Raw genomic sequence first — 27053 nt, forward strand, 5'->3', positions numbered from 1 at the left:
AACCTATAATCCTAAAAGAACTGCCAGAATGCAAAGATCTTTTTAATATTATTATTTCTGGTGAAATCAAACTCAAAATATAATACCTAGGACTCCTCCTTGTCCAAAGAAGAAATTAAACTAGATAATTTCTTTTCTGAAATAGTCTGCAAATTATAATTCACAAGAAGTACACAAAATAGGGTAAATAAAAGTGTGTATACATGAAAAGCTACAATAATTCCAATTTTTGCTTCCCTGGCAAGGTACTGTACATATACATCAACATAATAGAAATGGCACAGTCTCTGAGGACACGTTCCACATTTTATTTACATTTTAAGACTAACTTTAATCTCAAAATCACATATCCATACACCTATTTCCTTTTTGTTGACTTCACTTAAACTTAAATGCATGGTTTGTTAAACAAAGACTGTAAACAAATATTTACCATGTCTGTTACATGTAACACACAAGAACAGCTTTTAACAGGAATTCATCAACTCCCCCCAACATTTTTTATTATAAATACAGGTATCAAAACAATCCTGAACATATTTTTGATACTACTAGTAGTCAGCACCCACATTGCTTCAAAAATTAACACATCTGTGACAATATTCGTTGTACCTGCTACTTTTTAAACAATTTCAACTGCAGCTCTCTTTCACTAAGCAAGATGGGTAAAGCATGCCATTTCTGTTTTCTTTCTTGAGATTTTTACTTTTTAGAAACACACATGCTTCCACTGCCATCTGACACTTCTCCACACGCTTTCATCTTGTAAACCTGAATTCTATTTCGAGTACTCCAGGTTTATGTTTAAATGACAGTGCCTTTCAAGAGAAAAAAAATTGTGCTGCATTTTTCCTCCTGTTACCTGAAAACATAATGGGTGTACATATATTAAATATATTCTTACAAATGTCCAGGTCATGTTTACCAGCTGGAATTCTTTTACTTAATGTGTATTTTGCATTGTGATATTTAATCAAGACATTAACATGAGTAGAAGGTTGTTGATTTAAGACAAGTTTGAGATCCACTAAAATTAATTGTTGTATGTTTGTCCTTCTGGTGGCTGTGGAAGCTTCATATTTTCTTTGGACATCATTAGGCGTCTTAGCTCTTGAAGTACAACTTTAATGCTATATGAATTTTGCCATTTTGCTAACACTGGTATGCTCCGGGCATCCACCTGAAAGGGGAGGAAAGAGTACAGTTAACTAGCAAGTTTAAAGTACTATGGCACCAATTTGTTAAGCATATTTTAATAAGAATGATTTTGAAAATTCACAGCTTGCCTCTATTTTCACAAAACATACACTATGAAATTACTAATACCATAATTAGTATATTTTATCATAATTAGTTTAATATTTTGGGAAAATATAAAGACATAAAACATACAGTGAACTTTGGTCATCAGAAATAAATGTTATATTAAATAACTACTTTGTAAATAAATTTACCAATTCTTTCTTAATGGAGTAAGGTCAAAAGGTTCCTCTCCATTTCCAATGCCACCGCCCAAAATCTGGGGAATTATCTCACACTGAGATTTAGACGAAAGCTACTAACCTGATCTCTTCTTTCAGATTTTTCTTTCCAATGTATTCTACGCACTATTCCTAATTATTCTTTCCTTTTTTTTTTTTTTTTTTTTTGAGACAGAGTCTCGCTCTGTCACCCAGGCTGGAGTACAGTGGTGCGATTCTGGCTCACTGCAACTTCCGCCCCCCAGGTTCAAGCAATTCTCCTGCCTCATGAGGCCTCCCAAGTAGCTGGGATTACAGGCACCCGCCACCACGCCAGGCTAATTTTTCTATTTTTCGTAGAGACAGGGTTTCACCATGTTGCCCAGACTGGTCTTGAACTCCTGAGCTCAAGTGATCTACCTGCCTCAGCCTCCCCAAAGTGCTGGGATTACAGGCATGAACCACGGCACTCAACCCAAATTAATCTTCTGTGAAAGAGCAACAGAATGGGGATGGAGCTCCTTGCAAGCCCATTCCCAGTTAACTGTCAGCATTTGACCTGTCCTGCAGTTCCCTGGAAAACTCCACTCACACAGAGCTTTCCTTTATCTGACCTCAGAGCTCACATATCTTCACTCACCTCCTACCTTGGGCATTTGTCAAAAAAAGTTGAGTCAAACGGGAAAGTGGGCCGGATGCGGTGGCTCACGCCTGTAATCCCAACGTTTTGGGAGGCCAAGGCGGGCGGATCACAAGGTCAGGAGTTTGAGACCAGCATGGCCAACATAGATAGTGAAACCCCGCCTCTACTAAAAATACAAAAATTAGCCAGGTGTGGTGGCACGTGCCTGTACTCCCAGCTACTTGGGAGGCTGAGGCAGGAGAATCACTTGAACCTGGGAGGTGGAGGCTGCAGTGAGCCAAGACCACGCCATTGCACTCCAGCCTGGGTGACAGACCGAGACTCTGTCTCCAAAAAAAAAGCAGGAAGGTAACCAAAATACTTAAGCAGACAAGCTGGGAAATGAGGTGTCTCCAAACAGACCTGGGAATCTAGAAGACCACACACGTGTAGGGCTGCGCACAGGCTTATGAAAGAGCTGAGAAGGCCATAAGCTGTCATCTACAGCTGACCTCAAGCAACATATAAGACTATATACAGGCTGGGAATGGTGGCTCACGCCTGTAATCCTAGCACTTTGGGAGGCCGAGGCGGGCTGATTGCCTGAGTTCAGGAGTTCAAGAACAGCCTGGGCAACACAGTGAAACCCCGTCTCTACTAAAATACAATAATATTTGTATTTATAAATATATAATAATATAATATTTAGCATGGCGGTGTGCACCTGCAGTCCCACCCACTCAGGAGGTTGAGGCAGGATAATTGTTTGCATCTGGGAGGCGGAGGTTGCAGTGAGCTGAGATCGTGACACTGCACTCCACCCTGGGCAACAGAGCAAGACTCCATCTCCAAACAAAAAAGATTATATACAAGTAGGACCTATCCCAGAAACACAAGATAGATTCAATATTTTAAAAGAGTAATATATCATACTAACAGAACAGAGAACAAAAACCATGATCATCTCAATGGATGCAAAAAAGCATTTGACAAAATCCAAAAACCTTTCATGATATAAATACTCAATAAATTAGGAATAGAAGGAAACTACCCTCCAACCTAACAGGAATCTACAAAAAACTTAGAGCTAACATCATATTTAATAAAGACCAAATACTTTCCTCCTAAGATGAAGAATAAGATAAGGATGTCCATTCTCATCACTTTTTATATTTTTTTTTTTTTTTTTTGAGACAGGGTCTCACTCATTGCCCAGGCTAGAGTGCAGTGGCACAATTGTGGCTTACTGCAGCCTCGACCTCCCTGGGCTCAGGTGATCCTCCCACCTCAGCCTCCCAAGTTGCTGGGACTACAGCCGCACACCACCACAGGCCCGGCTACTTTCACTCACTGCAACCCATGCCTCCTGCCAGTTCAAGCGATTCTCCTGCCTCAGCCTCCCAAGTAGCTAGGATTACAGGTGCTCACCACCATACCCGGCTAATTTTTTGTATTTTTAGTAGAGACAGGGTTTCACTATGTTGGCCAGGCTGGTCTCGAACTCCTGACCTCGTGATCCACCCGCCTCAGCCTCCCAAAGTGCTGGGATTACAGGCATGAGCCACCACGCCCGGCCAATTTTTGTATTTTTTATAGAGACAGGGTTTCGTCATCTTGGCCAGGCTGGTCTCGAACTCCTGGGCTCAAGGGATCTGCACACCTCGGCCTCACAAAGCGCTGGGATTACAGGCATGAGCCACCACCACCTGGCCCCGTTCTCATCACTTCCATTCAACATTGTACTGGAGAGGTTCTAGCCAGGACAATTAACAAAGAAGCGAAATAAAAGGCACCCTGATTAGAAAGAAAAGAAGTAAAACTACCTCTATTTGCAGAAGAAATAGAAGAAATGATCTGGTATATAGACAATTCAAAGGAATCCACTAAAGAAATTATTAGAGCTAATAAACAAGTTCATCAAGGCAACAAGATACAGGTTCCATATACAAAAATTAGTTTTTCTTTACACTTGCAACAATCTGAAATAAAAATTAATAAAATACCTAAGTATAAATTTAACAAAAGTGTAAAACTTGTGCATTGAAAACTGTAAAATATCTCCCCTCCCTCCTTCCTACCACCCTCCTCTCCTACCTCCCCCTTTTCCTCCCTCCCCAGAAAAAAGAGAAAAAAAAAATTAAATAGAAATAATTTAAAGGTCGGGTGCGGTGGCTCATGCCTGTAATCCCAGCACTTTGGGAGGGCGAGGTGGGCAGATCACCTAAGTTCGGAAGTTCGAGACCAGCCTGGCCAACATGGCAAAACCCCCGTCTCTACTAAAAATACAAAAATTAGCCGGGCGTGGTGGTACATGCCTGTGATCCCAGCTACTTGGGAGGCCAAGACACAGGAATTGCTTGAGCCCAGGAGGCAGAGGTTGCAGTGAACTGAGATCATGCCACTGCACTCCAGCCTGGGCAACAGAGCTAGACTCCATCTCAAAAAAATAAATAAATAAAAATAATTTTCAAAAATTGTAAAATATAGTTGATAGAAATTAAAGAGCTAAATAAATATACATGGGTCAGAAGACTTATTACTGTGAAGATGACAATATTCATCAAGTTAATTTAGAGATTCAATACAACTCCTATTAAAATTTCAACTGCTTTTTTCTTGCTTGCAGAAATGAACAGGCTTATCTTAAAATTCATAAGCAAATGCAAGAAACCCAGAATAGCCAAAACAATATTAAAAAAAGAAGAACAAAGTTATGATTTCAAAACTTATTACAGGCCAGGCGTGGTGGCTCACTCCTGTAACCCCAGCACTTTGGGAGGCCAAGGCAGGCAGATCAACTTGAGGCTGGGAGTTCAAGACCAGCCTGACCAACATGGTAAAACCCCATCTCTACTAAAAATACAAAAAATTAGCCAGGCGTGGTGGCACATGCCTGTGATCCCAGCTACTTGGAAGGCTGAGGCACGAGAACTGCTTGAGTCCAGGAGGTGGAGGTTTCAGTGAGCCAAGATCGCACCACCGCAATCCAGCCTGGGCGGCACAGCAAGACTCTGTCTCAAACACAAACAAAAAAACTTACTACAAAGCTACGGTAGTCCAGAAAGGCAGGCCAGGTGCAGTGGCTCACACCTGTAATCCCAACACTTTGGGAGAGATAGGTGGGTGGATCTCTTGAGCCCAGGAGTTCGAGACCAGCCTGGCCAAGATGACGAAACCCTGTCTCCTTTTCCTTTTTTTGAAGGTGATTGTTTATGTTGTTATGTTTTAATTTCTTGCTTTTTATTTGGGGTTAGCAAGGATGTGGAGAAGCTGGGAACCTGCATACACTAGTGGTAGCAATGTAAGATGGCCTATTCACTTTAGAAAACTGTCTTGACAGTTCCTCAAAAACTAAAACATAGATACCGTATGACCCAACAATTCCACTCCTAAATATATATCCAAAAGAAATGAAAATATTTGCCCACTCAAAAACTTGTATACAAATATTCATAGCAACAGTATTCATGATAGCCAAAAGTAGAAAAATAGAAATATCTACTAGGTGATAAATGGATAAATAAAATGGGATCTCCATACAATGGAATATTGTTCAACAATAAAAAGGAATAAAGTACCAATACACAATACAAACATGTGTATTGTGTTTCAAACACAACATGTTTGAAACATGTGTAATGTTTCAAACAATTGAAAACATTACGTTAAGTCGCCAAAGAACACATACTCTATGATTCTATTTATATGAAACATCCAGAATGGGCAAATCTATAAAGACAGAAAGTGGGCTGGGCACCGTGGCTCACGCCTGTAATCCCAGCACTTTGGGAGGCTGAGGAGGGCAGATCACAAGGTCAGGACATACAGACCATCCTGGCTAACACAGTGAAACCCCGTCTCTACTAAAAATACAAAAAATTAGCCAGGTGTGGTGGCGGGCGCCTGTAGTCCCAGCTACTTGGGAGGCTGAGGCAGGAGAATGGCATGAACCCAGGAGGCGGAGCTTGCAGTGAGCCAACCCATTGCACTCCAGCCTGGGCGACAGAGTGAGACTCTGCCTCAAAAAAAAAAAAAGACAGAAAGTAGATTAATGATTGTTTAGGTCTAAGGGAGATGGGATGGGAAATGACAACTGATGGGCACAGATTTGCTTTGGGAAGAACAAAAATGTTCCAAACCTGGGTCATGGCAGTGATTCCACAATGTTGTGAATACTAAAAACCCTTGAATTTTACCCTTTAAATGGGTGAATTGTATGGTATGTGAATTATATCACCATAAAAGTGTTTGAAAGTAGAAAAGAAAAATAATTTTAGAGTGATATTTATTTTAGAAACTAACAGCAGGCGCAATGGCTCACACTTGTAATCCCAGCACTTTGGCAGGCTGAGGTGGGTGGATCGCCTGAAATCAGGAGTTCAAGACCAGCCTGGCCAACATAGTGAAACCCCGTCTCTACTAAAAATACAAAAAATTAGCTGGGCATGTTGGCGGGCGCCTGTAATCCCAGCTACTAGGGAGGCTGAGGCAGGAGAGTCGCTTGAACCCAGGAGGCGGAGGTTGCAGTGAGCCAAGATCGCACCACTGCACTCTACCCTGGGCAATAAGAGCGAAACTCTGTCTCAAAAAAAAAAAAAAAAAGAAAAGAAAAGAAACTAACTAAAAGAGTAAGAAAAATGTTACAATGGTAAGGTACATTTAAAATGCTTCCTCTAACACTTTCACTTTAAAGAGTGGCAACCTCCTTAGCCTATTTTAAATAGACTCCATAACTGAACAGTTTATAAAAATAAGTAGAGAGAATACCAAGCTATTTCTAAATCAGAAACAAACACTTCCAGCTGTAAATGGTAGTTAAATAAACATAAGTGATTGCAAATCCTGTGAAATACCAACAGGGCGCAGAAAAAAAAAAAAAGAAACATTGGAGGAAAAGAAAAAAAAGATGAAGAGAGAGGACGCAGTAAAGAGCATGAGAAAATAAATATCATGTCAGAATAAAATCTGCATCTTATCAGTCTACAACATACAATGACCTCCAAAATGTGAGATCTCACTGCATAAGACAATAAAATTTACACTTCAGAGTGCTAACCACCCACAGGGAATAACTTTGCCTTGTCGTATTAAATACATATAAACTAAAATTACTAAAGCAACACCCACCATCAATGCCTATGAACTACAATTCATGAGACACTTAAACAGCCTCAAAATATAAAAACTATCCTGGCACAATCACCAGTGTGAAATTCTGTACCATTTACTAGTTATAAAAGTAATAATCCAAACTCTTAGATGTAAATGAAGAGAAAAACAGATGTCCAATATATTCACCCTACCCACAACCCTCTATACACACATCTACACTCCAATAATGATTAAAATCAGTATTTATTTTTCTATTTCCCAGTCCCCATTCCAGACTGACAGTAAGAAGGGTTGGTGGGAATATACATTCAGAGGGTCCTGTTATACACCACTGGTGGGGCTGACATTGACCCAGCCGGGAGGAGAGCAGCTTGGCAATATTCAAGCTGAAGAAAGCCCCAAGCCACGGCACACTTCTAGATGTATTCCCGAGAGCAGCACTACTCAAGGTATGTCCATGGAAAGGGGCAGGCCATGAACTGAATTCTATTGCTCCTTGACAAGATACACATTGCAATTGAGAGTAAGAACTTAGAAAGTTTTATAGCAATCTGACGGAGAACATTTTAATTTAAAAATTTTAAACTTGGCCAGACGTGGTGGCTCAAGCCTGTAATCCCACCCAGCACTCTGGGAGGCCGAGGCAGGCAGATCACCTGAGGTCAGGAGTTGAACACCAGCCTGGCCAACGTGGTGAAACCCCATCTCTACTAAAAATACAAAAATTAGCCAGGCATGGTGGCAGGCACCTGTAATCCCAGCTACTCGGGAGGCTAAGGCAGGAGAATCGCTTGAACCCAGGAGGAAGAGGTTGCAGTGAGCTGAGATCATGCCATTGCACTCCAGCCTGGACAACAAGAGCAAAACCTCATCTCAAAAAAAAAAAAAAACAGGAAGGGGAAACAAGAGAAAGCCACACACAGAATTAACTCTATTTATAATGTAGTCTTTGTACTAATAAGAAAAAAATCTAGCTGGGCAGGGTGGCTCACGCCTGTAATCTCAGCACTTTGGGAGGCCGAGGCGGGCGGATCATTTGAGGTCAGGAGTTTGAGACCAACCTAACCAACATGGTGAAACCCTGTCTCTATTAAAAATACAAAAAAAGTAGCTGGACGTGGTGGCACATGCCTGTGGTCCCAGCTACTTGGGAGGCTGAGGCAAGAGAATTGCTTGAACCTGGGAGACAGCGGTTGCAGTGAGCCAAGATCGCGTGACTGCACTCCAGCCTGGGAGACAGAGTGAGACTCCCTCTCAAAAAAAAAAAAAAAAAAAGTAAAAGATCTGTTACAAATAAGACAAATGTTAACATTTGACAAAGCTAGGTGAAGGACACATAGATGCTGGTTCTATCATTCTCTAAAACTTCTATTATGTTAGAAACATTTCTTTTAAAAACAAAAAAATAAATTTATAGTTAAGTGCAACAAAAGAATAAGAGTGACTCTAACAGAGCAATAGAAGGGACATAATTCAAGTTGGAACATCAATAAAGACTTCTACTAAAAAGTGGAATTTAGGCTGGGTGCGGTGGCTCATGCCTGTAATACCAGCACTTTGGGAGGCCAACGCGGGTCAGGAGTCTGAGACCAGCCTGGCCAACATGGCAAACCCCCATCTGTATTAAATTAGCCCGGTGTTGTGGCACACACTTGTGGTCCCAGCTACTTGGGAGGCTAAGGCAGCAGAATCACTTAAACCCAGGAGATGGAGGTTGCAGTGAGCGAGATCATGCCACTGCACTCCAGCCTGAGTGACAGAGTGAGACTCTGTCTCAATAAAAAAGAAAGTGGAATTTACAGTGAGAAATGAAGGACCCATAGGAGTTAGCCAGACTGGGGAGGAAGGAGGAAGAACAGAAGTGCAAAGGTCTTGAGACCAAACGAAAGGCATGCAGGCCAGTGTGCACCTTGAGCACTCCCAGCGAGCCATGGCAAGAAGCATGCATGCTGAGGCTGATGCCCCTAAAGGAATTTGAAGTGCAGAAATGACATGACGCAATTTGTCTCTTAGGAGGATCCCTCTGGCTGCTAACTTGGGAAAGATTGGAAGGGATTTTAAAAAGTAGAATCAGAGACGTTGTTGCAAGAGTCCAGGAAATAAATGATGGCCAATATTCACTTGGTGGCAATGTAAATAGAAAAATAAGACCTAAATCCAGTTACATTTGGAACATAAAACTGACAAGGCTTAATGATAAATGGGTTGGGGGAAGGGAGGTAGAGAGGGAGGCAAAATATCAACTACTGGACCAAAAGCCCAAGAGATCAGATAAGCTTATTAGAGGTAGGTCTGAAATTTAATCTAAATTTCCTAGCTTCCATGACAATGTAGAACACACCATTAGTTACTTAATTTACAGAAGCTATAATGTAAAAACAAAACAGTAGTGGAGAAAAACAGATATGTCTAGTAGCAAAATCTAACAAAGGTCTTCTTCATAAAGGCAATGCTGTGTGTCACACAGGACATTCCCTAAATAATATCTTTTCTGTGTACTCATATGCTTTATAATCCTGCTCCTATCAAATTTCTTAAAAATAGATAAGTGTGCATAATTTCTAGAATAATCACTGAAAGAACACAAACAGAATGAAAGAAGTTGAGAACAACCATTCCAAAAGTAGGCAAGAAACATGTAGAAAAATAGAAACCACCAAATAAGATGATCTGTTTAAACCTGAACATGTCAGTAATTATGAATATTAAATGTAAATGGACTAAATGCTCCCAGTAAATCACAAAGACTGACCAACTGAGGACTGTGAGGGCTGGAGAGACTCTCAGGTCCCAGCTCTGAGTTGGCACAGGGGTGGGGGGTGTTAATGGCCCAGCAGGTGCAGGGCTAAGGTTTCCAATGACCTTTCCCACCTTCTTCCTTTCTCAGGGTCATGCTTTATTTGGCCTAGTGCCTCCCTGCTGGATGCACCAGCCAATCTGGGGCCCCGCCTCAGACCTGTGTATTAGGTTGGGGTTGAGGGGCAGGGAGCTGGCTGTGAATCCAAGATTCAACTTGTTGCCAGAAGTACAGTTATATGAAGGGGAAATTGAGCAAATAAGTAAATGCACTGGGAAGCATGGGAGCCAGGTTTCTCAAATGGAAAGGAAGAATCATAGAACAAACCCTATAGTTTTAGAATAAAATTAGTGGGAGTTGTTAGTATAAACTCGTGATTTTTAACAGATGGTAAACAGATGAGAAGGAAAGAGAGAAGGAGAGAAGAAAGGAGGATGAATTTGTGTACATATGTGATACATTTGTAGTACAAAATACACTGGTAGAGAGAGGGAACGCAGGGATGGGATGAGAAATCAAGGATACTGAGGCCCTATTTCCTAAAATGGATGATACTCATTTTATGATGATGATATGTTATTTTGCTTCCTAAAATGTATTTTGTATGTGGTGTGCTCTCAACATGGCACCAAGAGAGCCTAGGCTTCAAAGACTTATCATGAACTTAACAATCTACTCATACTGGAAATTCAGCTGTTTCTACTAACTAACTTGTGTGGGTCAAGCAGGGCATGTCATTTTGTTTAAAGAGACAATGGGCTGGACACAGTGGCTCACGCCTGTAATCCCAGCACTTTGGGAGGCCAAGGTGGGCAGATCACTTGAGGTCAGGAGTTGAGTCCAGCCTGGCCAACATGACGAAACCCCATCTCTACCAAAAAATACAAAAATTAGCTGGGCTTGCTGGCATGTGCCTTGTAGTCTCACATACTTGGGAGGCTGAAGTGGGAGAATCACTTGAGGCCACAGGAAGTGGGGGAGTACCACTGCACTACAGCCTGGGGGACAGAGTGAAACCCAAAAATAAATAGACAATGATGCTCAGCCATGACTGTTTCAACACAGACATATTTGCTCTTTAAAGAAAAAAACCCTTCATGAATATTCATCCTTTTAATCCCACCAAATGTACCTTAACCCTCAGAAAAGTAACATTCAAAGAGAAATAATGATCATCTTTTTTTTTTTTTTTTTTTTTGAGACGGAGTTTCGCTCTTTCGCCCAGGCTGGAGTGCAGTGGCACAATCTCTACAAGCGTGAGCCACCATGCCCCGCCCAATAATGGTCATCTTTTTACCAAATAAAGATCAACTGAAACATGACTACTAAGGCAATTAAAACCCTAAGAAAACTTTTGGCCAGGCACAGTGGCTCATACCTGTAATCCCAGCACTTTGGGAGGCCGAGCCGGGTGGATCACCTAAGGTCAGGAGTTCAAGACCAGCCTGGCCATCGTGAAACCCCGTCTCTATAAAAATACAAAATTAACTGGGCATGATGGCAGGTGCCTGTAATCCCAGCTACTCGGGAGGTTGAGGCAGGAGAATCACTTGAAGCCGGGAGGCGGAGGTTGCAGTGAGCCAAGATCGCACAATTGTACTCCAGCCTGGGTGACAGAGTGAGACTCTGTTTCAAAAAAAAAAGAAAAGAAAAAAAAAGTTTTAACCACCACATGCATCTATTCTAGGCAAGTACATTAAGGTTTTTAGGGATGGCCTAATTTATATTAATAAAAGAAAAACAACATAATGCAACCTTCTTTAGACTTTTGGCTTAACAAAGGTCCTCTTTTAAAAACTTTCTCCTAACTACATATTAATATCTTACATATATTATGGTGTGTGTACATATAATATATAACTCTATACATTGTTATATAAAACCAAAATGACTATATTAACTTACCATCCCACTGGAATTATTTATTCCGTTCATATTAATTTTTGTTACAAATCTAACTGACGGAGGAGCTTCTGGGTATTTAGGTCCACATTCTACTTTCAGGCTATATATTCTGTTTTCATAATTTGTCTGGAAGGCAAAAAACAAAAAGATAATCAAAATAACAATACCTAAAATATTAATGTCTAAGTGCTAAAAAAAAAAAGGGAAAGTACAATATGAATGTACATAAGACAGTGTTTATGATTAAGAATTTATTTTTCTACATTCAAATTTATTTCACCTATATGGTGAGAAAAAATGCAATAAGCATACTTAAAAATTGAGATTTTACAAAATTAATTCCATGAGATTTTACAAAATTAATTCTACAAAGTATTATCAATATGATCCCAAGTTGCTTTTGTGATAAAAATGATGCCTGTAACAAATTAGAAGGAAGAAGGAAAAACGAAAAAGCAAACCACTTAAATTTAGATTTTGCTAAAAAGTTTACATTGTAGAGGGAGGGGCTACTTGAGACTTGTGTCAAACATATATGAAGGTTTCTGTTTTACAGAACAGTTCTGCTTATTCCTATTGTCCCAGAATTGACTATTAACAGTGCCTCCTTTCATTCTCAAAAGGGTCTTGTTGGATAACAAATTATATGATTATCCTACTAAATATGGCAATCAATAACTTCTAGCAAAAGAGAAAACCCCATATTATACCATTTTGCAGCAATAAAACATAATTATTTTATGTCCCCTGTTAGTTATACTTACGTTGCCACTTCATTAATTTTGAGGTTCATTAAATCCCATTATCTGAATTCAGAGATACAATGGCAAACTTTATGTTTACACATCATTTTCAAATAAGTATCAAACTTAAAGCTTCTAGATTATCCAGGGCTTATTTTCATGCCTATAAATTAACTCTTCTTTCTGCTATGGCTTTTGTTCACTCGGTTAACTTATTGGTGTACCATTAAAACAGCAAAGTAAAAAATAAATGAATCCTCACCTTGACTCAAGAGATTAAAAAGAAAAAAAAATTGTTTTAAAGAGAATTATAATTATTGAAACTTTAAATTTTCTAAATTATAATTAAAATAACATAAAAATATATACGTAAATAAATGAAAGTGAAAAATTTAATATGTGCTGGCTGCTGTATAAGACCAGAGAGGGAGGAAGCTAACCAACCATCTACAGATCTCACCTACTCAAACTGATCCCATCCCCATAAACAAGAGCTATCCAAATGGAGGTCAGATTTGCAGTATTAAACTACTCTAATGTAAAACCTATGCAACAATGTTATATGTATGTTATTAAATATTTCAATACTTTAAGAAAAAAAGAGCTATATAAAACTCATCTGAGATTAATAGCAAGCAAATATTAATAATATCCCCAGCACTTTCAATATATAAAAATGACTAAAATCAGATAGATCTCATGATTATCTTGGCTGTGATTCTCCAATCTGGATGCATATCAGACTCCCCTATGATACAGCAATTCTATTCCTAGGCATTTACCCAAGCGAAATGGAAACAAACACATGTTCACAAAAAGACTTCTACAAGAATGCCCATAGCAGCTTTATTCGTAAAAGCAAGAAAGTAGATTAAATCCAAATGTCCATAGAAAGAATTGATAAACACATTGTGGTATATCCATACAGTAAAATACTATTCAACAATAAAAAGAAACACACTCCTACTACCTGAGATAACACAACTGAATTGCTCAGACTTCATGCTGAGTGAAGAACCATAAGTGTACACACTACATGACCCTACTTACCAAAGCTCTACAACATGCAAATCTCTCAGGTGTGGGAAAGCGCAAAGGGAGCTTTCTGGAATGACAGGAATGTTCTGTATCTCAGTAGGGGTAACAAGCTACATTTGTCAAACTCATGGCACATCTGTGCATTTCACTACATGTAAATTCTACCTCAATTCCTTTTGTTTAAAAAAAAAAAACCCCCAAAGCTCTTTTCTGAAAGATTTTATGTAAACAAAAAAAAATTTAATCCCAAAGCTAGCCTATTAATCTAATCCAATTCTTACAGTAAATATCACCCTAACTTCTGACACCTTTGATTTTATCCCCTCTAAATTTTAAATTAACAGGCTGGGCGTGGTGGCTCATGCCTGTAATCCCAGCCCTTTGGGAGGCCAAAGGCGGGCAGACTGCCTGAGGTCAGGAGTTCGAGACCAGCCTGGCCAACATTGTGAAACCCCGTCTCTACTAAAAATACAAAAATTGGTAGCACACGCCTGTAATCCCAGCTAGTCGGGAGGCTGAGGCAGGAGAATCACCTGAACTCGGGAGGTGGCAGCTGCAGTGAGCTGAGATCACGCCACTGCACTCCAGCCTGGGTGGCAAAGCAAGACTGTCTCAAAAAAAAAAAAAAATTTTAATTAACAGTCAAGTTTTTCTGTTATCTAATAAAAAGCAAGAGCAAAAAAAAGAGGAGAAAAACAAACTAATATTTACTAAGTCAAGTACTCAGGTATTCTCCTATTATCTAATCATTATTTCACTTAATTCTCACACTGTTTCTATTTTAAAGATGGGGACAGTACCTTCATTAAATATGAGAAAACTTGAAAAAGTACTAAACTCTAGTGACAACAAATATTGCTTCAGAAAACTGAACACAAAAACATAGAAAAACAAAACTGCTAATCATATAAATCCAAATAAATACTAGAACAACATAAAAAATGAGGGATCTGGCTGGACATGGTGGCTCACGCCTGTAATCCTAACACTTTGGGAGGCCGAAGCGAGCGGATCACCTGAGGTTGGGAGTTCGAGACCAGCTTGACCAACATGGAGAAACCCCATCTCTACTAAAAATACAAAATTAGCCGGGCATGGTGGCGCATGCCTGTAATCCCAGCTACTCAGGAGCCTGAGGCAAGAGAATCACTTGAACCTGGGAGGCAGAGGTTATGGTGAGCCGAGATAGTGTCATTGAACTCCAGCCTGGGCAACAAGAGCAAAGCTCCATCTCAAAAAAAAAAAAAAAGAGGGACCTTAGTCAATAAAGTACAAAAAATAAAAAACAACTGGCCAGGCACAGTGGTTCACGCCTATAATCCTAGCACTTTGGGAAGCCACGGCAGGTGGGCCATTTCAGCCCAGGAGTTTGAGACCCGTCTGGGCAACATAGTGAGACCCCCCATCTCTACACACACACACACACACACACAAATTAGCCAGGTATGGTGGTGTACCCCTATAGTCCCAGCTACTCAGAAGGCTGAGGTGGGAGGATTGTTTGAGCCCAGGGGGTCCAGGCTGTGAGGTGTGATCGGGCCACTACACTCCAGCCTGGGTGACAGAGTGAGACTATCTCAAAATAAAATAAAATAAAAATAAAAAACAACGAACCATGTAACATGTTAAAAGTCTTCCTCCTCTCAACCGGGCACGGCGGCTCACGCCTGTAATCCTAGCACTTTGGGAAGGCCGAGGCAGGCGGATCATCTGAGGTCGGGAGTCTGAGACCAGCCTGAGCAACATGGAGACACCCTGTCTCCACTAAAAATACAAAATTAGGCCAGACACGGTGGCTCACGCCTGTAATCCCAGCACTTTGGGAGGCCGAGGCGGGTGGATCAGAAGGTCAGGAGATCGAGACCATCCTGGCTAACACGGTGAAACCCCATCTCTACTAAAAATACAAAAAAACAGCAGGGCGTGGTGACAGGCCCCTGTAGTCCCACTACTCGGGAGGCTAAGGCAGGCGAATGGTGTGAACCCGGGAGGCAGAGCTTGCAGTGAGCCGAGATGGCGCCACTGCACTCCAGCCTGAGCGACTGAGCAAGACTCCATCTCAAAAAAAAAAAATAAAAATACAAAATTAGCTGGGAGTGGTGGCACATGCCTGTAATCCCAGCTACTAGGGAGGCTGAGGCAGGAAAACCGCTTGAACCTGGGAGGCGGAGGTTGCGGTGATCTGAGATTACGCCATTGCACTTTAGCCTGGGCAACAACAGCCAAACTCCATCTCAAAAACAAACAAACAAAAAAGTCTTCCTCCTCTCCTGGCTAGATGTAGATACTCTACCCTGGGGACAAAATTGTTCTCAACATCGCACCTTCTAAGGAGAAAACAACTGTGGTAAGATACCAACTCCTGCCTGTTTTATGAAAAGGCAACTGAATATGCCTGCTGTGACCTGCCTTCAAGAGAACTGAGAGGGTGATGCAGAGAAGATCATCAGGTGGTGAGCAAAGGCCAGTTCCAGAAGAAGCCTGTGCCTTTGCAGGGCACACCCTCCTACCTCTGCCTGGCACTCAAAGGAAGTGAGGGGGTCTCTGATGAGGTTCAGGACATACTATCCCAAAATACGGCACCTTTGCACTTAAGAAAACAGCAGAAGCAAGGTTACTCTTACCTTACCTTCGCCCCCTTCTCCCCTGAAGCAGACCCTAAAATCTAGCTGACCTCCCCATGAAGTAGGTCATGAGAACCCTCCAAAGGGGTCTTGTCTTATGCCAAGAAAGGAATGAAATCCAAAGACACAGGAATAATGTGAACAAACAGGCCCTGGTAAGTTCCCCCAGTTTATTACCTAGTGTGTTACCATCAGATCCAATCACGCTGTTGCATCACTGTCCACTCTTCATCAAATTTAGCATAAAAATACACGGTTTCCCTGTTTCTTTGGGTCTTCCTTTCTGAATGTTCCCATGTCATGTAAAACTTAAATAAATTTGTATGCTTTTCTCTGCTTTTTATTATAAGTGCCTCAGCGTGAAGCTTGAGACAGGTGAGGAAAAGCTATTATGACCTTTTCTCCCCTGCAGCTCCAAAACCACCACCCACAGAGAATGGAGGACCACAGTAGCATTTTGTCTGTGTGCCCTGAGGGGGGAGAGAGTTGCAGAGAAGCAGCCTTCACCCCCATCCCAGTGGATGGAGTTTCCTGAGGTTTGGTGACACCAGGAATGGCAACTAGTTGGGGCATCCTGCAGGGGACCCCAACCGGGTGAAAGACCAAGCAGGAACCAGTCCATGACAGCTAGGAACCGTGCTGTGGGTCAGCCCACAAGACCACTGATGAACTCATCACAAGTTCCAAAACATTCTTAAAGTCTGCTGCAGGCAGTGGCTAGAGAAAAACCAAATCTAAATAATTTCAAATTTATTTTCTACCAAGTTCTGACTGTTAAATCTTCAAATCAGTAAGAATGTTCATCAATTATAAGCGCTTTTTTTAAACCAAACAGACCACAGTAATAATGTTCACAGGCAGTGAAAATCAAGGCTTCCATTATATATACCAAGTCATACGGAACTCTATCCATCAACATATCAACATTATATTTCCTTCCTCAAATGTCTTCAGGAAAAAATAGAGCAAGGGAGTAAACAGGGAGCCTATCAGTTTAGGAGTGTGCATGAATTTTGCAAAGGAACACCAGAAAACAACATAAAACATATACTAATTCATTCTCTATAATTAATGTTGCTAATTACCTGATACATTTTTCTTTTGTAATAATCAGGAGGGGCTGGGTGCAGTGGCTCACACCTGTAATCCCAGCATTTTGAGAGGCCAAGGCAGGTGGATCACTTGAGGCCAGGAGTTCGAGACCAGCCTGGCCGACATGGTGAAACCCCATCTCTACAAAAACTACAAATATTAGCCAGCAGTGGTGGTGCACACCACCTCAGGAGGCTGAGGTGGAAGGATCGCTTGAGCCCAGGAGGCTGAGATTGCAGTATGCTGAGATCACACCACTGCACTCCAGCCTGGGTGGCTGAACAAGATGTTGTCTCAATAATCATCATCATCATCATCATCATCATCATCATCAGGAGGAACTCTAAACTCTACCCAAGAGCAAAACAGTTAAAATGCTCTCATCATAAGGTAGCAACCAGTATACAAAACCAAAGACTTAAAAAACCCTTCAAATGTGTGCTCTTTCCAACAAGCCAAAAACATTACAGAGACACATTTCAAAGATTCACTGCAGGGAGTGCAGTGGATGGGACCATTAAGTAAGGAATGCAATGTAAAAAAAAAAAAAAATCCCAAGCTAGAAAAAAAGACTAAAAGACTTTGAGTAAAAATAAAACTTCATAAACCCAAGAAAGACAAAGTACAATGGGCCAGTTGCCAACCATACTAGAAAAAAATGTAAGAATCATAGACTTTTTATAGATGAAGAAATTGAGACCTACAGCATTTCTATGGCATGTGAAGTGTCAGAGGGCAAATAGCAACATGCACTCAATGCAAACCAATTTAGAAACCCTCAGGTTCACACAAGAGGTAACATGTTACGTCAAAATGACTGCTCTCCCCACATACCCCCTCCATTTCCTCACCTTTTCTCCTCTCTATCTGGAATGTTCTCCATCCCCATCACCACCTTCTGAAATCCTACCAGTCAGTCCTTTAGGGATCATTCCAAAGGCAACTTCCTCCACTGTTCAGCCTTCCTCAATTATTCCAGCTAGAAGAAACATATTCTAAAGTCCCGTAGTGAACTTGCTCTGTCATATTTAGAATCTGTCATTTGTACTGATTTTTTCTCCCTTACTAAACTGCAAAACTTTGATGGCAATGACCATATCAACCTTCCTCCCCCCAATCCTCTACGTAATCGAGCATTATATCCTGCACGTGGGAAGCATCAATAAATGTAAACAAAATAAAAAGGAACTATTTTAGAAGTTATCATAATTGCTTATTTTAATATCAATAGTATAAAATTAAATGCTAACTTTAACAATAAGTATTAATAGAAAAAATATAATTTATAACACTGACCCTTGGTGGCCCAATAATCATGCCTGTCCACCTTGTAAGTGTCATATCTTCATCATCTTCAAGGCCCCAGCTAACTGTACCGTCGCCTACTCCTTTTTGTCCTTCTTCAAGTTCTTCCAACAAGCGAAAATTACGAGGAACTTTAACTCCTATACAAAAGAACGTCAGTGTAAATGTAAAAAGCTCGTAATTATAAGAGCTACACGTATTTAAATTCAGCTTTTTCCAAATTAACCTTTATAAATTATTTCCCAAAAAGACAAAATCCCCTTTAAAGAGCATTCTGCTCCAGAAAATGCTGAATCTAATAACCCCTCAAAATGAAAACACTAAAGAAAGCACTGTACCAAACATTAACAGCAGTATACAATGTGTATATAAATTCCTCATCAATTTTATACTGATGTAAGTCAATCAACCATAAGGAAATCGTTTTCCCTACTTGATGTTTCTGTTACAGCCAAGGACTCTGCACCAATCAAACAGGCATGCCCAGAAAGTTCATAGAAGCCAAAGTTCATTAATATATACTCTCTAATGATTTTCAAAGAGTAGAATTATGTTCCATCTTAGAAAGTGCACCAGAAGGTACTGTCTTTTAGAATCCTGAAGCAGTCCCACCCAACCTGTCTCAAAAAAAAAAAAAAAAAAAGAATGAGGAGTGAACCTTCATGTGACAGGCATGTGAAAACAGAATCTGTCAGAGAGTAAATAGACCATGGACTTCTAAAGCAAATTCACACATCAAAGTTCAAATAATGGTGCAAAACCACCTCCTGTGAACAACTGACTTGGCTTTCAGTATGTCTCTTTAAAGAAAACATTATCATTTTATATGAGTTTCTTAAATGCTATTGGTAATATGGAGTTTAATTTTATGCACCTTAGATAATACATTTTTTAATGTGTTTGTGAGATTTTCATGGATGTTTTTTCAAAATTCCTAATTTTAGTTAGTAAGGATTTGACTTTGAGAAGACAGAAAACCTTTCAAGTAAAATGAATAGGCTTATATACATAAAGAAACTTCTTAATGAATTTAAAAGTGCTCCTGTGAAAAACATAATTCCAGTGACATGGATGCCTAAATTTAAAAGAGTGGATACGGCTGGGCCTGTAATCCCAGCACTTTGGGAGGCCGAGGCGGGCAGATCACCTGAGATTGGGAGTTCGTGACCAGCCTGACCAACATGGAGAAACCCCATCTCTATTAGAAATACAAAATTAGCCGAGCATGGTGGCACATGCCTGGAATCCCAGCTACTCGGGAGGCTGAGGCAGGAGAATCGCTTGAACCCGGGAGGTGGAGGTTGCGGTGAGCCAAGATCACGCCATTGCACACCAGCCTGGGCAACAAGAGCGAAATTCCATTTAAAAAAAAAAAGAAGAGTGTTTACACAAGTAAAGTGTGTCTGCTTTTTAAGAGTTTATTCAGTTTAGGAAGGGGAGTCAAAATTTGTACTTGATTTCAATTTATTGTTATCTGAAATTGAAAGTATTCCTACCTTTTTTTGCTTTCGTGTATATGCAAAGGTAAATATTTATTAATCAAACCTTATAAATTTGAGGTTATTTTAGCCTGATTTCTCAGAATTTTTAATTTGTCTATCTGTGTAGAAATGGGTTTACTAAATATTTTTAGACAATTTCTTAAGTATCTACTTTTATTTGCATACAGTAAGTTAGGAAAGACATTTAATGTTCCTCATACACCTGCTGTGTTATTTTGTGTGTGTGAGACAGAGTCTCGCTCTGTAGCCGAGGCAACCTCCACCTCCCAGGTTCAAGCTATTCTCCTGCCTCAGCCTCTCAAATAGCTGGGATTACAGGCATGCACCACCATGCCCAGCTAATTTTTGTATTTTTAGTAAAGATGGAGTTTCACCATGTTGGCCAGACTGGTCTGGAACATTTAATGTTCCAGAGGCGGAGGCTGCAGTGAGCCGAGATCGCACCACTGCACTCCAGCCTGGGCGACAGAGTGAGACTCTGTCTCACACACACAGACACACACACAAAAAAAAACCCAGCCTGGCCAACATGATGAAACCCCATCTCTACTAAAAATACAAAAATAAGCCGGGCATGCTGGTGCACACCTGTAATCCCAACCAGCTACTTGGAAGGCTGCTGCAGAATCGCTTGAACCCAGGAGGTGGAGACTGAAGTGAGCTGAGATCAAGCCCCTGCCCGGGAGACAGAGCGAGACTGTCTCAAAAACAAAAACAAAACAAAAAAAGAAAAAACAGAAGGGACACTTTCCTAGATTTTAAGACTTCCTCATCAGCTAAAGAAATCATTAAGAAAATATGGAATTAGTACAGAAATGGACAGACTAATGAAAAAGAAAAGCCCCAAAGCAGACATATCATATATGAAAATGTGCTTCTTAGTAGAGGCAACACTAAAAGTCAGTAAAGAGAATAGAGGCATGACAATCAAATGCAACCTTGGTATCAGGAAAAATATTATTATCATTATTTTGCTTTAAAGAACAGTAGTGGTGAAATCTGAATGGGGCTGGTAGATAATAGTCCTCTATCAACATTAATTTCCTGATTTTGATAATTCTATTGTAAGAAAATGTCCTAGTTGAAGTATGTAGGGGTGAAGAGACAGTATCTGTTAACTTAACCTTGAATGGTTCCCCCAAAAAACAAAATCGAATGTGAAGGGAGGGGGGAAGAGAGAGTACACACAAGAGCAAGCAAAAATGTTAAACATTAACATTTGATGGATCTGCATGAAGGTATATGGGAATCCTTCGTACTACTTATGTTAACTTTTCTGCAAATCTGAAGTTATTTCAAAAGAAAACAAAAAAAAAAAAAAGTAGAAAAGGCTGGATATGGTGGCTCGCACTTGTAAACCCAGCACTTTGGGAGGCAAAGGTAGGCCAATCAACTGAGCCCAGGAGTTGGAAACCAGCCTGGGCAACATGGCAAGACCCCATCTCTACAAAAAATACAAAAATTAGCCAGGTGTGGTGGCTGGCACATGCCTGTGGTCCCAGCTATTCAGGAGGTGGGGATCACCTGAGCCCAGGGAAGTCAAGACTGCAGTGATCTGTGATCACACCACTGCACTCCAGCCTGGGCCACAGAGTGAAACCCTGTCTCAAAAGAGAAGAAAAAAAAAAGTAGGAAAAGTTAATGGTGTTGGAACATTTTACCAATATGAAAAAATAAAATTAGAACCCAATCTGATCTCATAGTATACATAAAAATCAATTATAGGCAGATTAAATGAAAAGGTAAGCCACAGACTGAAAAAGGATGTGAATAACATATAGAAGACAAGAACGTTATTCAAAATACAGAAATAATTCCTCCTAGAAATCAACAAGGAAAAGAAAACCCTAGAGAACAATGAGAACATATTAGGAATAAGGTTTACAGAAAACAGTAATGACCAACAAACATAAAAATATGTTCAACCTCATCAGTAATCAGGGAATCATAACGGCTTATTCTAGCCACCAAACTGACAAATACTAAGTCTGATAATTCTTGATCTGGGCAAACGTGTAGATATTGGAAGTTCATTCACTGCTGCGATTAGAATAAACTGGTATAGAAGCTATAAATAAACATAGTTTTTATACATATATACATATGTAGCAAAAAGTATAAAGGTGTTAGTGGAAAAGATATTTAAAAATCAGGGGTCGGGCGAGGCACGGTGGCTCATGCCAGTAATCCCAACACTTTACGAGGCCAAGGCAGGTGGATCACCTGAGGGCAGGAGTTCGAGACCAGCCTGGCCAGCATGGTCAAACCCGTCTCTACTAAAAATACAAACCCATCTCTACTAAAAATTCTCCTGAGGCAGGAGAATCGCATGAACCCAAGAGGCAGAGGTTGCGGTGAGCTGGGATCACGCCACTGCACTTCAGCCTGGGTGACAGAGCAAGACTGTCTCAAAAAAAAAAAAAAAAAATCAGGATTATTGGGCCAGGTGTGGTGGCTCATGCCTGTAATCCCAACACTTTGAGAGACTGAGATGGGCAAATCACTTGAGTTCGACACCAGCCTGGTCAACACAGTGAAACCCTGTCTCTACTAAAAATACAAAAAACTCGCTGGGTGGCTGGACATGGTAGCTCACGCCTGTAATCCCAGCACTTTCAGAGGCTGAGGCAGGCGGATCATTTGAGGTCAGGAGTTCGAGATCAGCCTGGCCAACATGGTGAAACCCCATCTCTACTAAAAACACAAAAGAATTAGCCAGGCATGGTGGCGTGCACCTGTAGTCCCAGCTACCTGGGAGGCTGAGGCAGGAGAATCACCTGAACCTGGGAGGCAGAGGTTGTAGTGAGCCAAGATTGCGCCACTGCACTCCAGCCTGGGAGACAGAGCGAGACTCTGTCTCAAAAAAAAAAAATTAGCTGGGCATGGTGGTGCGCACCTGTAGTCCCAGCTACTCAGGAGACTAAGGCGGGAGGATCACTTGCACAGGAAGCAGAGGTTGTAGTAAGCCAAGATCACGCCACTACACTCCATTTTGGGTGACGGAGTCCGACTCTGTCTCAAAATAAATAAATAAATACAAATAATAAAAATCAGGATATTGATGACCTCTGGGCAAAGAGAAAGTGGCCTAGGACTGAGAAGTGAAAATAGGACTTTAAATGTACTAGAAATGTTCTGTTTCCAAAAAACAATCTGAAGCAAGAATTTATTAGAATGTGAACAGCCAGGGTGGGTACATGTGTATTCACGTATTTTCCTGGTGTTTGAAATATTTTATTTAAAAAGAAAAGGGAGGATTGGACAGGTGGAGCCAAAAAAGGCGTGGGGAGGACATTACAAAAGAGAGAGAGAATGCTGGGCAATGTTTGGGGACTGCAACTGAGTATGAGAGCGAAGAGTCAGAAATGGCCTGGAAGGGCACCCTTAGCAATTCAGCCTTTATCTGCAGCAATGAGGATTCAGGGAGGGGTTTTAAGCATAAACTTCACTTTGCTGCAACGTGGGAATGGATTGGGAGGGAAGAGGAGGAGAAAAGTATCAGCTGTTATAAAAGACCAAGAAATAGGATGATCAGGGAAGAAGTGTTAAGCACTCAGTTAACTGAGACAAAGTTGTGGTTCATTTTACTGTTGTAATTCTTTGGTTTTATTTATTTATTTCCATTTTAACAGCACCAAATGTCTACTGTGAGCCAAAGAATTGTGGCTAGGCCCATGATCTAGCCATCATAGTCAAAGTCCTGCTCTTGTGGAGCTTAAAGTTCCGCAGGGCATCAAGACACAGAAACCACAATTAGAGAAGGAGAAGCGTAAGAAGGAGGAGGTAACATCATAAAGCGAGAGTTTTGCTCTACTAAGAACCTAGCCAGATGACTGAGCAAAGTGCTTTCTTTTTATACTTTGCATACTTCGACTAAACTGTATCAGTGGTGTACATACAACTTTTTGTCTACCCCAATATATCTCAATGACCAACACACAAGAGCCTAGTACAGGAAGGCAACCCACTGCCCTGGGGAGAAGAGGCAAAAGAAAGGAGAAATCCTATCGCTTTGCTTCCATCCCCCACCTCTATCCCTAGTCAGAATCCCTGCTGAAACACATTATTTCTAAAGCCTTATCCTTTCATAGACTGATTCTAAAAGAAACAACCAATCCCTGTGATGCCCAAAATGTCACTTCCTAAAACTTCATAACCTATATATGTATTTTTCTGAGACAGAGTCTTGCTCTTGTCGCCCAGGACAGAGTGCAATGGCACGATCTCGGCTCACTGCAACCTTCGCTTCCAGGGTTCAAGTGATTCTCCTGCCTCAGCCTTCCAAGTAGCTGGGATTACAGGTGCCTGCCACGATGCCTGGCTAATATTTGTATTTTTAGTAGAGACGGGGTTTTGCCATGTTGGCCAGGCTTGGTCTCAAACTCCTGACCTCGTGATCCGCCCACCTTGGCCTCCCAAAGTGCTGGGATTACAGGCGTGAGCCACCGCGCCTGGCCAGCTCATATATATTAACTATCTGTCATAAGTCAAGAATCTGGATACCACAAATACCCTGAGATTTGATCTATACATTCTATGCACACAATGAAACATCACATGTACCCCCACAAAATATGTAAAATATTATGTATCAACAACAATTGAAAAAATATTTTTGAGTCGGCCAGGCAGTGGCTCATGCCTGTAATCCCAGCACTTTGGGAGGCCAAGGCAGGTGGATCACAAGGTCAGGAGTTCAAGACCAGTCTGGACAAGATGATGAAACCCCGTCTCTAGCCTAAAGATACAAAAAATTAGCCCGGCGTGGTGGTGCGTGCCTGTAATCCCAGCTACTCAGGAGGCTGAGGAAGGAGAATTTCTTGAACCCAGGTGGCAGACGTTGCAGTGAGCCAAGATCGCACCACTGCACTCCTGCCTCAGTGACAGAGTGAGACTCTGTCTCAAAAAATATCTATATATTTTTTTGAGTCAAGAATCATTATACTCTATACCAAATTAAAGATGGCCACAAATTCTTTGCTATTCCTCCCACTAGTAAGTGAAGTCTGATTTTCCTCCTCCTTTAATATTCCTTCATTTCATTTGGAGCACTACTTAAGAACATCAGACATGACCCTATCCTAAGAAATTTTTTTTTTTAATTGGCCAGGTGTGGTGGCTCACACCTGTAATCTTAACACTTTGGGAGGCCAAGGTAGGAGGATCGCTTGAGCCCAGGAGTTCAAGACAAGCCTGAGCAACATGCAAAACCCCATCTCTACAAAAAATGCAAAAATTAGCCAGGCATGGTGGTGCACAGCTGTAGTCTGAGCTGCTCCGGAGGCTAACATGGAAGGATCACTTGAGCCTGGGAGGTAGAGGCTGCAGTGAGCCATGTTTGTTCACGCCACCGCACTCTAGCCTGGGTGACAGAGTGAGATTCGGTCTCAAAAAAAAAAAAAAAAAGAAATTAAAGGCAAGGGGAGAAAAGTAATAATTACAAGGTATACAACTTCCAATTTTTTTTTTGAGACGGAGTCTCACTCTGTCACCCAGGCTACAGTGCAGCGGCATGATCTCAGCTCACTGCAACCTCCGCCTCATGAGTTTAAGTGATTCTCCTGCCTCAGCCTCCTGAGTAGCTCTGGCATAGTGGCATGTACCTGTAATTCCAGCTCCTGCGGAGGCTGAGGCAGGAGAATCACTTGAACCTGGGCCCAGTCTCAAAAAAAAAAAAAAAAAGCATACATACATATATATACACACACACACACACACGGACACACACACACACACATACATACATAAAAAACAACAATTTTTAAATATGTATTGTGATTTGACTTAAATGCTACTTTGTGAAATTTCCCCTCAGGACAAAAAAACAGGGCGCAGAATGCCTGCAGAGTGCTGTGAGCCATCCTCCACCCTCCAGGCCCAGGCACACCCCTCCTCCCCTTGAAGCTGCGCAAACCTTCCTACCTGTTTTATCAGTAGAAGAGGGGAGCAGTGGCAGGGCGCGGTGGCTCATGCCTGTAATCCCAGCACTTTGGGAGGCCAAGGTGGGTATATCACCTGAGGTTAGGAGTTTGTGACCAGCCTGTCCAATATGGTGAAACCCCGTCTCTACTAAAAATACCAAAAAAAAATTAGCTGGGCATGGTGGTGCACACCTGTAGTCCCAGCTACTCTGGAGGCTGAGACATGAGAATCGCTTGAACCCGGGAGGCAGAAGTAGCAGTGAGCTGAGATTGTGCCACTGCACTACAGCCTAGGCGACAGAGTGAGACTCCACCTCCAAAAAAAAAAAGAATAAATAGGGAAGCAGCAATGCTAAGGCCAGTTCTGGCACTCACCTTGTAAGAGGAATGCTAACTTCTGCTTTCGTTCTTTTGGAAGCCAACCATCATATAAGAATTCTGAACACCCTGACACCACCGGGATGTGAGGAAGTCCTAACTGGCCACCTGGAGAGGCTGCAGGGAGGGGGAGCAAGGCGTCCCGGGCAACAAGCCTATCCCTTCACCAGCTGATGCAACCACATGAGTGACTCTAAGTGAAACCAGCAGAAGAACCACCCAGTCAACTCCCATATTATAAGAAAAAAATCAATCATCGTTTGAAGCCACAAAGTTTTGATGTAATTTGTTACACAGCAATAAATAAATGAAGGGAGGGGGGTTGGAAAAGCAATCTGAACAAAAACGTTTATTTGGCAGTGCAAAAACTTAAGAAGCCAATTGGTATACATTCAGGCAAACTATGTCACATAATTTAAAATATTATATAAAGTCATTTTAAACTACATGAATTATATTAATTGTGTATAAGTTAAAAAAGAGGGGGGTGGGGGAGACCTAATAGCAGCACATATATTTTGATCATAATTATAAAAAAAACTCTCATGTATACA

At 41.2% G+C, this 27053-nt stretch overlaps 1 protein-coding gene across 2 annotated transcripts in view; it reads right to left on the minus strand.

The window, feature by feature from the left end:
* Positions 1-286: 286 nt before the first annotated feature.
* UBE2V2 (ubiquitin conjugating enzyme E2 V2) overlaps positions 287-27053 on the minus strand; it is a 50014-nt gene continuing 23247 nt past the window's right edge. Inside the window, exons 1-4 of one of the 2 annotated variants that reach the window (XM_063709292.1) lie at positions 26497-26546; positions 18690-18838; positions 11897-12022; positions 287-1180 (exon numbers count right to left, since the gene is read on the minus strand). In XM_063709292.1, coding sequence (XP_063565362.1) covers positions 1034-1180; positions 11897-12022; positions 18690-18734 — 318 coding nt within the window. In that variant the 5' untranslated portion in view covers positions 18735-18838; positions 26497-26546 and the 3' untranslated portion in view covers positions 287-1033. Of the gene's footprint in view, positions 1181-11896; positions 12023-18689; positions 18839-26496; positions 26547-27053 lie in introns of those variants that run through there. The other variant, XM_004046982.5, reaches the window with a different exon arrangement.

The sequence above is a fragment of the Gorilla gorilla genome, chromosome 7, assembly GCF_029281585.2.
Source record: "Gorilla gorilla gorilla isolate KB3781 chromosome 7, NHGRI_mGorGor1-v2.1_pri, whole genome shotgun sequence".
In the NCBI taxonomy this organism is placed as follows: Eukaryota; Metazoa; Chordata; class Mammalia; order Primates; family Hominidae; genus Gorilla; species Gorilla gorilla.